This window comes from Ambystoma mexicanum, chromosome 13 (assembly GCF_040938575.1).
Source record: "Ambystoma mexicanum isolate Mex_15411 chromosome 13, UKY_AmexF1_1, whole genome shotgun sequence".
Classification (NCBI taxonomy): domain Eukaryota; kingdom Metazoa; phylum Chordata; class Amphibia; order Caudata; family Ambystomatidae; genus Ambystoma; species Ambystoma mexicanum.
Window position 1 is genome coordinate 615,628,632 of NC_090938.1, and position 15,284 is coordinate 615,643,915.

The window sequence follows — 15,284 nt, forward strand, 5'->3', positions numbered from 1 at the left end:
GTACAACTCGTACTTTCGATTGGAACTGGTTGTGAAAAGATCCACTTGAGGGGTTCCCCAAAGGGTGAAGATCTCTTGAAGGACTTCCTGAGCTAGTTCATACTCATGGGAGACTATGCTCTGCCTTCTCAGAGCATCCGCCGCCGTGTTCTGGTCTCCTGCTAGGAGAACTGCCGAAAGAGAGATTCCTTCTTGTATTGCCCAGAACCAGAGCTGCATTGCCTCTCTGCACAGTGGTAGTAACCCCTACACCTCCTCCCATATTGAGGTAGTACTTGGCCACAGTGTTAGTCACTATCAGGACATTCTTTGCATGTACAGATGGCAGGAGGTCTTTCAGCGGTAGTCTGATTGCCCTCAGCTCCAAAAGGTTGATATGTAGTTTGGATTCTGATGGAGACCAACGACCGCTGATTGTTAGATCCTTGGTGTGGGCTCCCCAGCCAGTGAGTTAGGCATCCGTCCCTACCGTTATCTCCGGCCATGGCTGCCAAAAAGATTCTTCCTCAAGAAAGTTGTCTTTGCAAGCCCACCACAGAGGGTCCTGAGCAACTCTGTTCAGAATTTGCAGGTCTGAGAACTGGGACCACTGAGTACTGAGAGCCTACTGGAGGGATCTCATTCTGAGGCGAGCCTCTGGCACCAGGAAAATGCAGGATGCCATGAGACCGGGCAACCTCAGAATGTCGAAGGCCCGGAAGATGCTAGCCACTCTGGAATTTGGTAACCATCTGCAGAATGTGTTGAGCTCTCACCTTGGGTGGCAAGGCTTTCCCAGAGGAAGTATCCAGGACTGCTCCAATAATTGGGAGTCTTTTGGATGGTATCAAGTGGGACTTCTTGTAATTGAGGGAGAAGCCCAGCTTATGGAGAGTGGCAGGTCATGCTGAGATGTTCCAGGGCTTGTTCGGGTGAATGAGCACTGATCAGCCAATCGTCTAGGTAGGGGTAGACGTGAAGCCCCCTTCTCCTGATACTTGCTGCCACCACCGTCATCAACTTGGTGAAAACCCTCAGAGCAGAGGTCAGCCCGAATGGCTGAAATCAAAACTGATAATGAGAACCGCGAACCTCAGGTACTTTCTGCGTTTGAGATGGATAGGCACATGAAAGTAAGCATCCTGAAGGTGCATTTATACCATCCAGTCTTCGACTTGGAGAGCCTGAAGGATCTGAGAAAGGGTAACCATCTTGAACTTGTCCTTCCTGAGGAACTTCAAGCTTTTTAAGTCCAAGATGGGTCTCAATCCTCCATCCTTTTTGGGAATCAGAAAGTATGGAGAATGCCAACCCTTGTTTCAGTCTGCTACAGGTACATGTTCTATTGCACCTTTCTCTAGCAGGGTCGAAATTTCTTGCACAAGAAGCGGATCCGGAATTTTGAAAGAGGTGTTCCCCGGGGGATGGCTGTGAGGCCTTTTTTGGAAAGGAAGGCAGTCACCTTGGGCCACAGTTTCCAGTGCCCAAGTAATGCCCCGCCATTCGTTCAGCTGCTCAGTAAGTGTGCCTCCTAACGGGGTCTTGTGAGTCAAGGCCTCAGAGTGGTTTAAAGGCGGCTGAAGGTAAGGCTGCCGCTGCTTGGGCTGATTTAGCAGCTCTCCCTCGTCCGCCAAGAGGGAATCTTCTCTAACCTCTTTGACTTGCTTGTCCTCTTCCAAATGAGGAGTAGAATCGAAAGGACTTACCCCGCCAGAAAGATGAGCCTGAATAGGGTTGTTGAGGTTGTCTAATGGCGGTGCTAATGGATTTAGCCGCCGCCTTTGAGGTCTGCAGCTTTTCCAAACTCTCATCTGCCTTACTGCCAACCAGCCACGAGTCGTCAAAGGGCATGTTGAGTAGTCTAGTTTGCGCATCTGGTGCAAACCCAGGCTTCATCAAACACGCAAATCTGTGTAGCACTGTGCTAGCCGCCACGGATCTTCTGATACTCTCTGTAGTATCCAAACCTGACTGGAGACATTCACCCATGGCCTCCTTACCATCCTTGATGATTGCCAGGAAGCCGTCTCTTTCCTCTCCTTCTGGCATGTGGTCAGCTGCCTTAGCAACACAGTCCCACAGGGTAAATGTAAATCATTATAATGTGCAAGTCACATTTGTAGACTTCAATACCATACTACCAGCAGTGAAAACTTATCGCCCAGGCATCCACTCTCTTATCATCCCTGTCAGGAGGGATGGATGGGTAAGCTGACTGCTTGGTAGATGTAGAAGCCTGAACCACCAAACTTTCTGGTGTGGGATGCTTAGTGAGGTACTCTGTGTCACTGCTGAATGGTCTGTACTTTCTCGCAAAGTTTTTATTTACTGCAGCCGCAGTTTCTGGTGTCTCACAATTTACAGAAAGCCTTTTCTGTAATGCCATGTCAAAGGGAAAAATTGGGTCTTTCTGAGGACCCTCGTCCAAGATGTCCATCAGGACATCCTGCTCAAAAGAAGGAGTAGGCCTACTCCATCCTAAAAATGCAATAAACTTTCCCATAAGTTTTCTGTATAAAGAGTCGGCATGCTCAGTTGGGTCTGGTTTGCCAAACTTAACTCTGGCGAGGTATCCAACCCACTGGCTGAATGAAGGTCATCATATAAATCTTTTAGCCTGGACTGATCAGATATTAGTTCCTCTGGCACATTAGGGGTGCTGAACTGTAGTCCAAAAGGTGGTGTATTGTCATCAGATGGAGGTTCCTCCTCATATATGGCTGACAAAGACTTAAAATAGTCCTTCTTAGGTAAAGACTTGTAAACCTTTTCCTCTACCACTACTAGGCTTCGAAATCAGTGGCAATTTAGTTGGTGTCGACTTCAGAATCAGCGTTGAGTGCTCTGATACAGACGGAGTCAGCGAAGGCGTCAAAGTTCTCGACTTCTTGTGCTTCTTTGACAGTACCCTAGATGGGCTAGGTTCTAGACTCGTCGAAGCCCTCAACGATTTCTCGTCGGATCGAGAACTTTCTGAATGTAAAACTGGCTTCAAGCTCAGCTTCGAAGATTTTGTCTTAGACTTCCCTTTGTTGTCCTAATGTGAAGCGACTGAGGCATGGCTTTTCTGCTTGTCCTTCGAGGGGGTTGAGACCGCATTCCCGAAGATTCGAAGCATCTCACTACGAAATGCATCACATTTAGCAAGGGAATCCGATTTCAGTGGACACCTGATTACCTCCATCGAGGAATCACTGGAGGTCGAAGGTGACCTATGACGCCTCTTCTTAGCCTTTTTCAAAGAAGAAGACAAAGCATGGTGCGATCGACTTCTCGATCGAGTCCGTTTGGATTTTTTTCTGTTGGGAAGAATCCCTCGACTCATCAGTCTTTTTTGACCTCTTCGAAGGTGGATTCGAAGGTAACCTATGCACTGCCAATTTACCTTTACACTCCGAGAGCCTTCTTGGTCATCGCCTGACAGGAGCTACAGTCGGAGGTACGGTGCCCGAAACCCAGACACCACAGACACACGGTTGGGGGGTCGTTGATTGACATCTTAGACCCACAGTCTTGGCCCTTTTCGAAGCTCGACTTGGGTGTCGGTGTCGAGGAAGAAGAAATGTTTTCAAACGAAAATCACTATTTTCACAGAAGAATGTAATTCTCTCGAAGCGTTAGCTCAGAAAAACTGAACTGAAGCCAACGGGCCCTGCGTGCGCTACGTATACTGCTGACAATATCGACCGTCGAACGCAGGCCCTCTAGGGACATCGACTCAACGACACGGCACACAGCGCCCTGTGTCGAAAAATGCCAAAGCAGCTGAAGATGGAGAGATAATTATCATAAAATGAGAAATACATGGGAGGACACAATCCATTTGAAACAAGGGTTTGGAGAACAAAAAGAGATAAGAAAGACATACACGAGCAGAAACAAGGGGTCGGAGAAAAAAAAGATAAGATAGATAAATACATGTTCAAAACAAAGGTTTTGAGATCAAAAGAAATAAGCAAGACTGATACATGATCAGAAACAAGGGTTTAGAGAATAAAAAGAAATCATCAAGGCAGATACGTGCTCAGAAACAAGGGCTTGGAAAAATAAGAGATAAGCAAAACAGATACATGTTCAGAAACAAGGGTTTGGAAAATAAAAAGAGACAAGCAAGACAGATACCTGCTCAGAAACAAGGGTTTGGAAAATAAAAAGAGGTAAGCATAGATGTGCATAAGCAAGGGTTTCAAGAATAAAAAGAGATTAGCCAAATGGATACATGCTCCGAAATAAGGGTTTGGAAAATACAAAGAGACAAGCAAGACGGATACCTGCTCAGAAACAATGGTATGGAAAATAAAAATTTTAAATAATAAACAAGAAAGATGCATGTGCAGAAACGAGGGTTTGGAGAGTAAAAAATAGATTAGCAAAACAGATACATGTGCAGAAATAAGGGTTTGGAGAGCAAACAGAGATAAGCAAGAATGAAGCATGTTCAGAAACAAGGGTTTGGAAAATTAAAACAAATGAACAAGACTACCAAGAATAATTTCTTTTGAAACCAAGTCACACCAAAGAACCAATGTCAAGTGTGCAACAAAACACATTTGTGTTGGAAAACACAGTGCTATGAAAAGTTGTGAGCCACTGTTGTTGGAACAAAGGGCATGATGAATAATATAACAGTGTGGTAAAAATGTGGTGGTGATAGGATTACCAATACTTTTACCAACCCGCCAAATTCGAAATTTGGTGGGAGAGTGGAGGAAATAAAACTCCAGTATTGGCTGGCTAAATGATGCATTCCTTTCTGGTGGAGGCTTGAATGCAGCTGACAGGGCCAGAGTGCTCTTCCTGTGTTATTAACTAATGGTCTTTGGCATCAGACAACTAACCAAATCCTCAGTCTTGGTGCACAGTTTTCAGGCTAGAGAATTTTGAAGGGATTCCCAGTACAGGGTTCTGACAAATATGCTTGCAGGCATCTCTAGGGATTGATGTTGCTCTGTCCACTCATCCTGTCTGGTGGCACTTCGAATGAGCGGTATATGCAGTCCTCCTATGTAACTATAGATAGTAGTGGAGGACAGCATTCTGGGCTGATCCAACCACATCAGATCTACCCCTTCCTCCAACACAGTTTCAGCAGACCATCCCTTAAAACATCTTGTGAGAAATTGGTGGAATACTCACTTTTGCCTTGCAATCTCTAGGTCTCTCTTCTGGTTCCTGAGGGCAGCCTCCATGTCACCCATTTCAATCTGAGCATTCCCGATGCAACTGTATAGGTTCCCGATAAGTTCCTGCTTGTTGGGCACATCTTCATCCGACCATCCCTGAACAGTTTTTAGTACTTGTATGGCTTTCTTCCGGCTTGCCTTGGGATTGCCACGGGTCAGCACTAAAAGAGGATTTGCAGAGTGGAGACATTAAAAACGTATCTTGACTCCTGGAGACTCCCCTGCATGGACAATTCACACATTGCATAAGATCGGGCCCGACAGTTCCTTCTTATCGCTGGAAGGACATCCCCTAAAATTTGATAAATACTGAAATACCATGGTTCCTATATTAGCTATAATACGATGTTTTCTTTGGAGCTCTGCCAGAGTTACTGCAAATTTAAGATTGTATTGTTATAGAAATGCTCATCCTACCCCATCACAGCCCTACCCCCATTCTTTCTCTGTCTACATGCTTCTCTTCCTTCACCTTCCTGAACCTGCAGCACTCCCTTTAGGCCAACAGATGGCACACTTTGAAGAATACACATTCCACCTCGTATCCTTACTGCTCCATATCTCATTGTGAAGAACCCTGCAGAGTTCCACCATTATTCTAAAACCAAATGAATTGAGCAACCTCAACACCAGGTGATGGGCGGAAGTGAATTCATTTTGGCTTCTGGCTTAGTGCACTGTGTGAGAGGAATGTGAAGCTTGCAGGTGACAATAGAGTAGGCTTGTGGGGGGGAACGGTGCATTGCTCTCTGGGCTAGTCTCTCAACATCTATCTTGTGGCCTTTCTCTGTGCATGAACAGAACGGAATAGAATTCACTTCTAGCAAAGCATTTGAACAGAAAAGCAAAGAGAAGCAAAAATAGCAAAATGGTGAATTATGTTCATACAAAATGGACGCTCTATGGTTATGCTGACTATGCTGTACTGATGATGCCAGACATATGATGCGGTTGGTTTTCGGGCAACATAATATTCCGTCTATGCTATGGTAGGGTATTTTTCTAGACTAACAAAGGGCCCTCCTGAACTGTTTGTGAAACGTATAGATTTATGCCCATTTGTTTACGTGCAATGGAACATATGAACCTATATTTTTAAAAAGCTTTTTGGGGGACAGGGGTGAAGTCCCCCAAACAGCCTCATTGGAGGTCAAGCTTGCTTGTGCTATTTTGGTAAAGATTTACGCCTCAACGCTTTATATGTTCAGCCGCTACTGACAGCCATTGCAAGTGTATTAATTAAAATTAATTAATCTTTTATAACACGCTTAATGCCAGAGACAAGTCTCTAAGTGCAGGACCGGGATTCAAACCTGTACTGCTTTGCGTTGTCTTGCTTCCAAGACAAACACGTTGCCCCTAAGCTATCCTCCCGGCCCTTTATTGTTACAGAGGCAACTTCTGCCATTTTAGGTCAAAGCCATTGCAAGTGTGTTCTTACAGGAGCTACTACGGAGATGTTGGGGTAAAGCCATCCCAATTTTGTTCATACAGGGGCAAATACAGGCAATGTTGGGGCAAAATTATCATGGGTGTGTTCTTACGGGGGCACCTACTGGCAATACCATCCCAAGTGTGATCATAAAGGGCTAATCCACCACATACAACTGTCATACTGAAAAATCTATTGCTAAACTGTCAGAATGTCATGCATACGTAATAGAAAAGATAAATGTATTTTTCCAGCAACAAAAATAATGAAACCTTGCATTCTAGAACATAACTCTTGAGCCAGGTAATCAACATTGTATATAAATTATGACCAGCAAACACCAGACAAGTTCCGGTGAGTTTAAAAAAGGCTTGGAAAAGATCTTTTCACCTGTGAAAAGTAGAATAAGCCATTTGATTCATGCCACAGCTGCCACCCGCTAGCCGTCACTGGAAGTTGACCTCCAGCTCAGAGCCACACGAGCAAAGCATTGTGGGTATGCATAATATCCTTAGTACAAGCATTTAGCTCAAGAAACATGTCAGTGCTATCTTGTATAGACAGTTTCTTCAACCCAAGGCCGACGGTTGAACTTCCACTAATGGCTACTGGGTGGCGCTGTGGCATTAGTGACTTGGCTCAAATAGCTTATTCTACTTTCTACATTAACCACAACAGAAGTCGAACTGGTAGAGTCCCAGACCTTCCATGGTATTTTAAAGTGACCGGCCAGTACAGGTCACCCATTAAAAGCATTACCCTATCCTATGTTTGGAAGTTAAGCTTTGCTTTATCAAATTAACAATTACTTTGTTGTGATATGTAAATAAAAAGGATTTTTAAAACGGCATCCTCTAATGTTACAACCTTTCGTGCAGTGCTGCAAAGTCACACGTGTACTGTTCACCTCTTCCACTACATCCTTCACCATGCTGTGCAACATGCCAATGGGTACTATTGCAAATATTGTGCATCCATAGAGACTGGAGGCACACGTTACAACTTTACGAACACAACTCACGACTGCATTTTCATGCAAACGATATCCACATGATCTAGTATGGCTTGTGATTGTAAATACTCATTATGTAGTGCCTGTCTCATGTTAAACAGAATATTATTCTTGAAAAATAAAACCTTTAAAAGGAAACCGAGACAAATGTTCTTGGCACAATACACTTTAATACCTTAACGTGTGGTAGTGATCTGCAATAAATATTACGAATGTCACACTTTCACATTTCATCCAGTCGACTAGTGATGTCCTAGATATTTTACGTGATGTTGTGTGCCGTCATTAGTGAAGTCGCTGTGCTCTAGTTTCCAGTGATGCCATCACATCAATAGGTCATAAGTGATTTCATAAATGATATCATATGTGAGTTAGTCGTTGATGTCATCTGGGATGTTAACATTCTGCTTATGGGCTGTGCAGGGAGGGTGGGGGCAAAATTATAGTGGTGCAGCTTTCAACATTTGCCAAATTGCAAGGGTTTTATTGTGTTCAATCGACACCTTAACGCCACTTCAACGTACGTTTCTATACACTGAATATACAGGCTTCGAAATGGCGAGAAGCTGGGAGCATTCTAGCTCCTGCTCGTAGCCGAGAGCACAGGTTAGCTTGAAACCACAGCTTCCCGAGCTACTTCAGACCCCCCCACACAAGTCTGCTGGTGCATTAGAAACATACTTACCTGACAACAACTGTGTATGTCTGGAGACGTTTACAAAGGGACCCATGCAAAGCACAATGGTTCATATATAATAGACAAGGGGTTATAAAGTGATCTCAGGTGGCAGTTAGATTTGGGGCACACTATGTACTGCTAGGTACTAGGTCCTCATTTCCCAGTGGTAGCTCCTGCTTAGCGGCAGATGCCATATACCGAAGAGCTGCTTTTCGCTCCCGCTGAGCAAATCCTTATTTAAAAAAATATATGCGTGTGTATATTATCAACCGTTTTTTGTTTTCCTCCGTTTCCTTCCAATGAGATTTTTCCCTGAGAATTTCCTGCAGTAGCATAACTGGTAAAACCTTTGCAGAGCCTTCTCTTCCCAAAGACTGGCTACTACACTAAAACGAAAATGCCTTAAAGTTGAAATGTCTTCCACAGCCTCCTTCAGACTAAATGTTCAGCAATCCTGCTTTTTTGGTCGCTCGACATACCCTCTACTGAAGTTATTCTCAAACCCTCTCCCGATATCATTTTCCTCTAACTTCTGCGGGTGACGCACTTCAATTCATGTTGTCATCTCGCTATTTACCCATGGTAATCCCATGAGATTCCGGCAAAAATATGAAAACTGAAAAAGGCCTCTTTGGCCCTCCCCAAAGTGTCAAACTCACTATTAGGTTCTCTTCCACCCTCCCCCACATCTTCCCTGATCTCACACCGTCGCCTTTCCTTTTCCAAATATCAATTTCAGTGCTTTTATTTTTTCGTTCCTGCAGGATTATCAAGGAAACGGATCACATTGAGCAAAAATAAAAACAGCGTCTTTTCATTTCTTAAAAACCGCAATGCTGTGTAGCAGCATGGGAGATATGTAAACTTTTTTGGGTCTTAGGGGCACCCTTTAAAAGAACGACTCTACAGATGTACACCAAACCACCAAAAAGCACACCTGCACCACTTTGTGTCCAACTTTGCCCTCATTTGGTGCAAATCTGTCAAGTGGTTTTCACTCTGCATGTCTAGAGGATGCACCGTTTCGTGTATTGCTAAGTAAATGTGCTTTGCATTAACAGCTTTTTTCCAATAGTGCAAGAGTGAAACATGTTTGCAGTAGTCTGAATCCTTGAGAGCCATCTGTCTTAAGTAGAAAATTCTATCTATAAAATAGCACTGGCCCATAGACAAAAAGATTTTCTTGGAGCAAAGATTTGACATTTGAGCTAATTTGCATTCCCACAATGCATTGCTCATTTTGCTCTGAACTGGAGGTGATCGTCCAGTAATGGCTACTGCGTGGTGATGTGGGTGACTTGGCTGAACTGGCTAATTCTGCTTTCACATTTCTGGTGGAAGGGTTATTCCATGTATTTAAACCCACCATAACATTGCTGGTGTTTGAGATATGCAAACACAAATAAATGAGTTAAGATACACCAATGGAAGCGAGAGTCGAGGGACTGTGCGGTGTGTGGAGTGTCTGAGACTGTGGAACATTTTCTGTTTAGGTGTGAGAGACATGCTGTAGAGAGAGAATTGATGAGGGTTTGGTTGTCTGCGCAGGGTGTGGCTGAGTTGAGTGGGAAGGCTTTATTGGGAGGTGACGGGGTGAGAGGCAGGAGGAGGAGTAGTGTGTTGTTGGATTTTGTAAGGCAGACAGGGCGGTGGGAGGAATTGTGAGTTTACGTGGGTTGAATGCTGAATGGTGGATAGGTGCACATCATCCAATTGGATGGGGAAGCGCCTGCGTGGGTCCGCCCACGCCTACACTAATTTAAAGAAAGAAAGATACACCAATTTAATTTATCGCAACAAAACCTATGAAATTTGGTGTGGGTGGGAACTGAGGACAATCTTACACACTCGCAGTTATCTGTGCAGTAGCACCTTGGAACATATCTCATGTGCAGAATGGAATTACCATAGTAAAAGACAGTGTACCCAAATAACCGCACAGACTCAAAGAAAATGGCAAGGTACTACTTTATTTTCAGCTCAAATAAAGTAGGGAAATCTGATGACCATACAAAATGCAGCTTACTCACTCTCGGTTACTTTTCTCTTACACAACGACTTTATACTTCGATGCACGTCAGCTATGACGTCATCCTCTGTGGCATACATTAAAACCTATCAAGGGGAGGGATTGGTTAGGGGAACATATATACCTATAGTATGTATACGTGTTAATAACATGAGTGGCTGCCACTTATCTAGCAGGCACGCCTCAAAATAAGTATAATACTGATTATGAAAATAATAATAGCGGATTGGCCTCTGCAACATTATATAACATGTCACTACTGTGAGAAACCTGAAGGTGTCTCCCTGGCAAGTACCCGGGGATCTATCATTCAGGTGGCCAGGACATGGCCATCGCTACTGGATCCAATGAGGGATGATCACCGGGATGGGGGTCTTTGGGGAGTGGGACACCGACAGGTGAGAGGCGGTACCCCCTTCTTTCAACACCTTTTCCCCATCCTACCACGAAGGATATTCCAAAATACTGCCGCCCCCCATTTCCAGACATGAACACTTTCGCACAACACGAAAGACAACGGACTGAACACCAGAGCCGTTTACCTGATTGAAAAAAAACACACACACACACACACCCCACCCGCCCCCACCCCCAGGGCAATTACCCGATGGTAGAAAGACTACTTTAAACAGAAGGCCTTGGGAAGAGGTGAAGAAAGGTCAAAGTGGTCATACAGGGGTCTTGTAAAATCCTCGGTATCGTTGAAAGTCTTTGACCGGCAGATGATGGCGAAAGCGAAGGGAAGTGAATCCTGCATGGTGATAATTAGTACATGAACTGTATATCGGAAAGGTCGGCGAGAGTGAACCCGGCAGAGGGAAAACGACAAAAAGGGGCAAAGCCCGAAAACCTGTTTAAAAAGACATTAAGATTTGTGAAAGAAAGAAGAATTGCAAGACAACGGGAAGGAAAGTGTCCTACGTTACATTTGGGATCCGAGCCTCTTTGAGGGAGATCCAAGGGTGGAAAGTGGTTCAGATTAGGTATTTTTCCACCCTGCATCTACAGTTTAATAACCACCCTTGAACTGTGATCACTTGTTTCTGCCTTTACTGTTGCCACCATGAGTTCCTTACACTCGATAGCCACTCATGATTGGTTGGCATACTATCCCAACTTTGGACATTCGGCTCGCTAGAAGCACGTGAACAGAACAAAACCTAGGTGCAGAGAACAATATAGACAGCTGCCCCCTTTGGTCGATTAGCCTACCATCTCTCATCAGTTAGATCAAAAGCCAAGGCTTCTCCTTTGTAGTTGACCTTGCTGGCTGTTTTCTTCTCTGGGATTTTTAAGGGAGTCAGGGTGCACCACTATCTATGTCTGAGGCTTAATGAATAGACCTTTTTTTCAAGTCCTGCTTCAGGTGTCAGTAGACCAAGAATTTGTCCATTTCGACCTGTTATTTACAGCTATTTGATTTAATTATGCTGGGTGCCATTACTCCTATTTACCTCTGGAGACTTGGCTGCTCCGTCTTACTTGTGCTTTCTGCACTCTTGATTGTCCAATACTTGGCACATGCGCAGATGTTTTCGCTTTTGCTTAATCTAAGAGACATGTGCCCTTTGTTCATAGCTTATCCTGGTTAAGTCCCTTTGAACTTTCCAATTATGTCTTGCTGTTATCCTTAGTCTTGGTAAAACAGATATGCTTTGTTTCTTGCATGAAGTCTCTTTTTGCAGCATTTCTGATCTGCGGTCCCGGTTTGTCTCCGAGGTAGTTTTGACACGATCCAACGTCCATCTTTTCATCATGGCCGCTTTACTCACATTATAGTTTCTACTGCAGGAAACTTCTATGTAACTCAGCTACCTTGCGTTTCTGCGTATATACATTTACTACTCGTCCGGTTACTTATCCTCTTTGAATATATGATTTCTTTGTCTTTGCATACGTTTCTCTTGTTACTTCAGTTATATTATCATTCTTAAATCATTCGCTTATCATTTCAGGATGTCTTAGTATCTTCTCTTCATGATGTCACTTTACTCTGGCTTTAATTCACTTACAGCTCTTCTATGTCCAATGGTGTATGCCGACATCCTTTCACCACATCAGTGCATGGGTACATTTGATACAGTTGTTTTAGTGCATACCGTCTCTCATATCTTCAGTGTGGTATTGGGACGATACCTGGTTCCATGCACAGAGTCTTCCTGCTATGCTTCCAGTATGATGGAGGTGAGGGGGCGGGCACTAGATATGACATCATCTGCTCCTCTACATACCCACTTAGATGTCACCCATGATGTCATTTTTTCTCTCATTGTTGATCCTTGATGTGGTCTCCTCATTGTTCTTCTGCGCTGAGAAATGGGGGTGACTCAGAGTTAACACTGTAGTTACTTCTCATATCCACAGAATAGAATAGATTTTGTGATAAGAGAGAGCGAAGATGAACCAGCTTGACTACAATTTTCTTAACAGAATTTCAAGGGTTTTGTTACGCTATATCCTCTCGATGGCCCACTTGCCATCACCTTAGGCTGTTGCCACTGTCCACTATGCCAGAATTACTATAAAAGACAGTGGCACAGTGGTCATGGCCTCCGGCTCTGGCATCTATGCCCCCTCACGAGTAAATTACCTTATCCCATCCGCCATGGCCTGTGGTCACAGCATTGAGCTGCAGACAGTGCCAACATTGCAACAATCGACCAGACCCCGCAGTCACCATGACTGTCTGTCATGGCCTCGTTGACACTGCAACGATTAGGATAAAAGACCAGGCTATAGTCATGACTCATATTGGCTACATAAAACCACATACCTTGAGAATGCCTATCTTGGGTTGATAAAGCTGTGTCTAAAGTAGCACTGCCTTGTGGACCAAAACAATTTTCTGCAGCAAAAGACTTGCATGTGGACTAATCAGCTTGATTTTAGCACGTGATAAAGGCAAGCAGATACCATAGGAATCCATTGCAAATCTCACCTGCAAAGCATCATTTTTATGCAGCATGTACATTTTTTTTTTTACAAAACTAAGTGAAAAAATGAAGAGAAGAGGGGATTTCGCCTATTCATTTTTAAAATGTGCAAATTGCAAGCAGAGAAACCAACACCACTTAAGTACTAAAGTTGTTGGACCCCTCCATGCAATGAACTTTTTGTTGTAAAATGACATGCTGGGGAGCTCATTTTCAATGAGCACGTAATGTAAATGAATGACATAAAAGCCTTGCGTCAGGCGTTTATGCTTTTCATTCACATTCCGGCTCATTTTCTAGGATTTGTAAGGTGGAGAGGAGGGGCGGAACGCAATTTCCATTTCCGCTGCCTTCCTTCCTCTCTGCCATATATTTGCTCCAGCATATGCACCGGCATGGATTTTCATGCCGGCGCATATGCTGGAGATCTCTATGGGGTCTACCAGATTTATGCATGAGCATAAAGCAGGTGGACCCCATAGGGATCCATTGTATACGCTGCCTGCATTTAGTTTTAATTGTGAATGCTGCTTGCCATTCTCGCATTGGCAGGCAGCGTGTGCAATCACAATTAAACGCTGCCCAACATTCAAGCATGTCGAGCAGTGTTTAATTGTAATTGTGAGCCTTCACAATTAAAACGAAATTCTGCCTCGCAGCGTTTAATCACTTTTCAAATAGGACTGCAAAAGCGCTGGGCAAAAGACGGCAAACACACGAGTATGCCGCTTTTTGCCCTGCAGTTTTTCACTTCACTGTGCAAATGATTGGTGACAGGGAGCCATTTACGTTACAGTGCCCTGCGCATGTTAAAAGGATGCACCATTTTCTCTATGGATAATGAATGGGAGTAGGCTTAAAACAGCTTTTTTTCCCCACGCTGAAAAACTTTTGAACTGTTGGAAAAATGTATGCGGGTTCGGAGGGGGTCTTGCCAGACATTTATTTTGAAAATGTTAGCCAAAAGTGTCAAAAGATATGCCTCTCTCGAATATATACATATAAATTCATAGCACAGGATTTATATGGAAAATTGCTGCATGCATACACTCACCACTATTGTTATGACTTGAGGTCCACGTAGATTATAGTGCCTCCGTCCCCAAGCTGTCACAATGCTCTCCCCTTCTCACCCGTTTGTTGTGTACTTGCAACCTTCTGGGATTTCTTCTTCTTTACGGTCTGGATTTGTATAGTCCCGAATGCCGGTCTTCGGCGTCCAGCGTGAGAGTAGCGGTTCAGTTTCCAGGAGTGTTCTACAAGTCCAGGGTAATTCCAAGAAATAATTAAGATACGCTCGGAGGCACGGAAGACCGTGAATCGAGCACGGAAGGTTTTCCAGGAGATTGGGGAGGAAAGGGAACAGGGGGGGGAATTCAAGGAACTGGGAACAAGGAATCAAGCGAGAGCCCAGATCGAACTCCGGCTAAGCACGTCCGACTACAGGTAGCGGTAGCGTTGAGACGCGCAGAGCCGCGGGGGCGTGTCTGTTTTGTAGGATGAGCAGCGTGGAACGCATAGACTGATCCGGAGTATTCTGTTCCGGGCGGCCATGTTGGAAGGATAACCGCATGCAATCCCCTGCGAGTCAGGGACCAGGAGGTCCAGAAAGGACGTAGACGACGGTTCATGACACAAGCACCAATCAGAGAGCAGCAATACCACTCGCTGATCGGTTATTGGGGCCGCAGGATAAGGCAGGAACAGGATGCACCGGGTCCCAGATGGCTGAAAGGAAAGGCAGGGGTTAGAATGCAGATAATGTAGGAACATAATGAACAAAGGTAATAGGATTATAAGTAACACCTACCCCAAGGATGACCGGTGCCAACGTGAGACCTAACTGTTCCCAGGCAAGGGAGTGGGCAGCAGGATGCAGGTAGGCAGTCAAGGTTGCTGTGATTGAAGAAGCACGGGAATGCAAAATGGTAGCGCCAAAACAAAACCAGAAATCACAATCCAAGGCAAACAGATCCAAAGGGCAATCCAGGTAGCAGTACAGCAGAGAAGTCCAAGGGTCAAAAGTAGCTCCAGAAC

The 15,284-nt window shown here is 44.5% G+C and overlaps 1 protein-coding gene across 1 annotated transcript in view; it reads right to left on the minus strand.

The window, feature by feature from the left end:
• Window positions 1-15,284, minus strand: part of ODAD4 (outer dynein arm docking complex subunit 4) — a 300,717-nt gene that overhangs the window by 150,172 nt on the left and 135,261 nt on the right. The window contains exon 7 of the mRNA XM_069634493.1: window positions 5,116-5,323. Within this exon, the coding sequence (XP_069490594.1) occupies window positions 5,116-5,323 (208 nt within the window). The remainder of the gene's footprint in view (window positions 1-5,115; window positions 5,324-15,284) is intronic.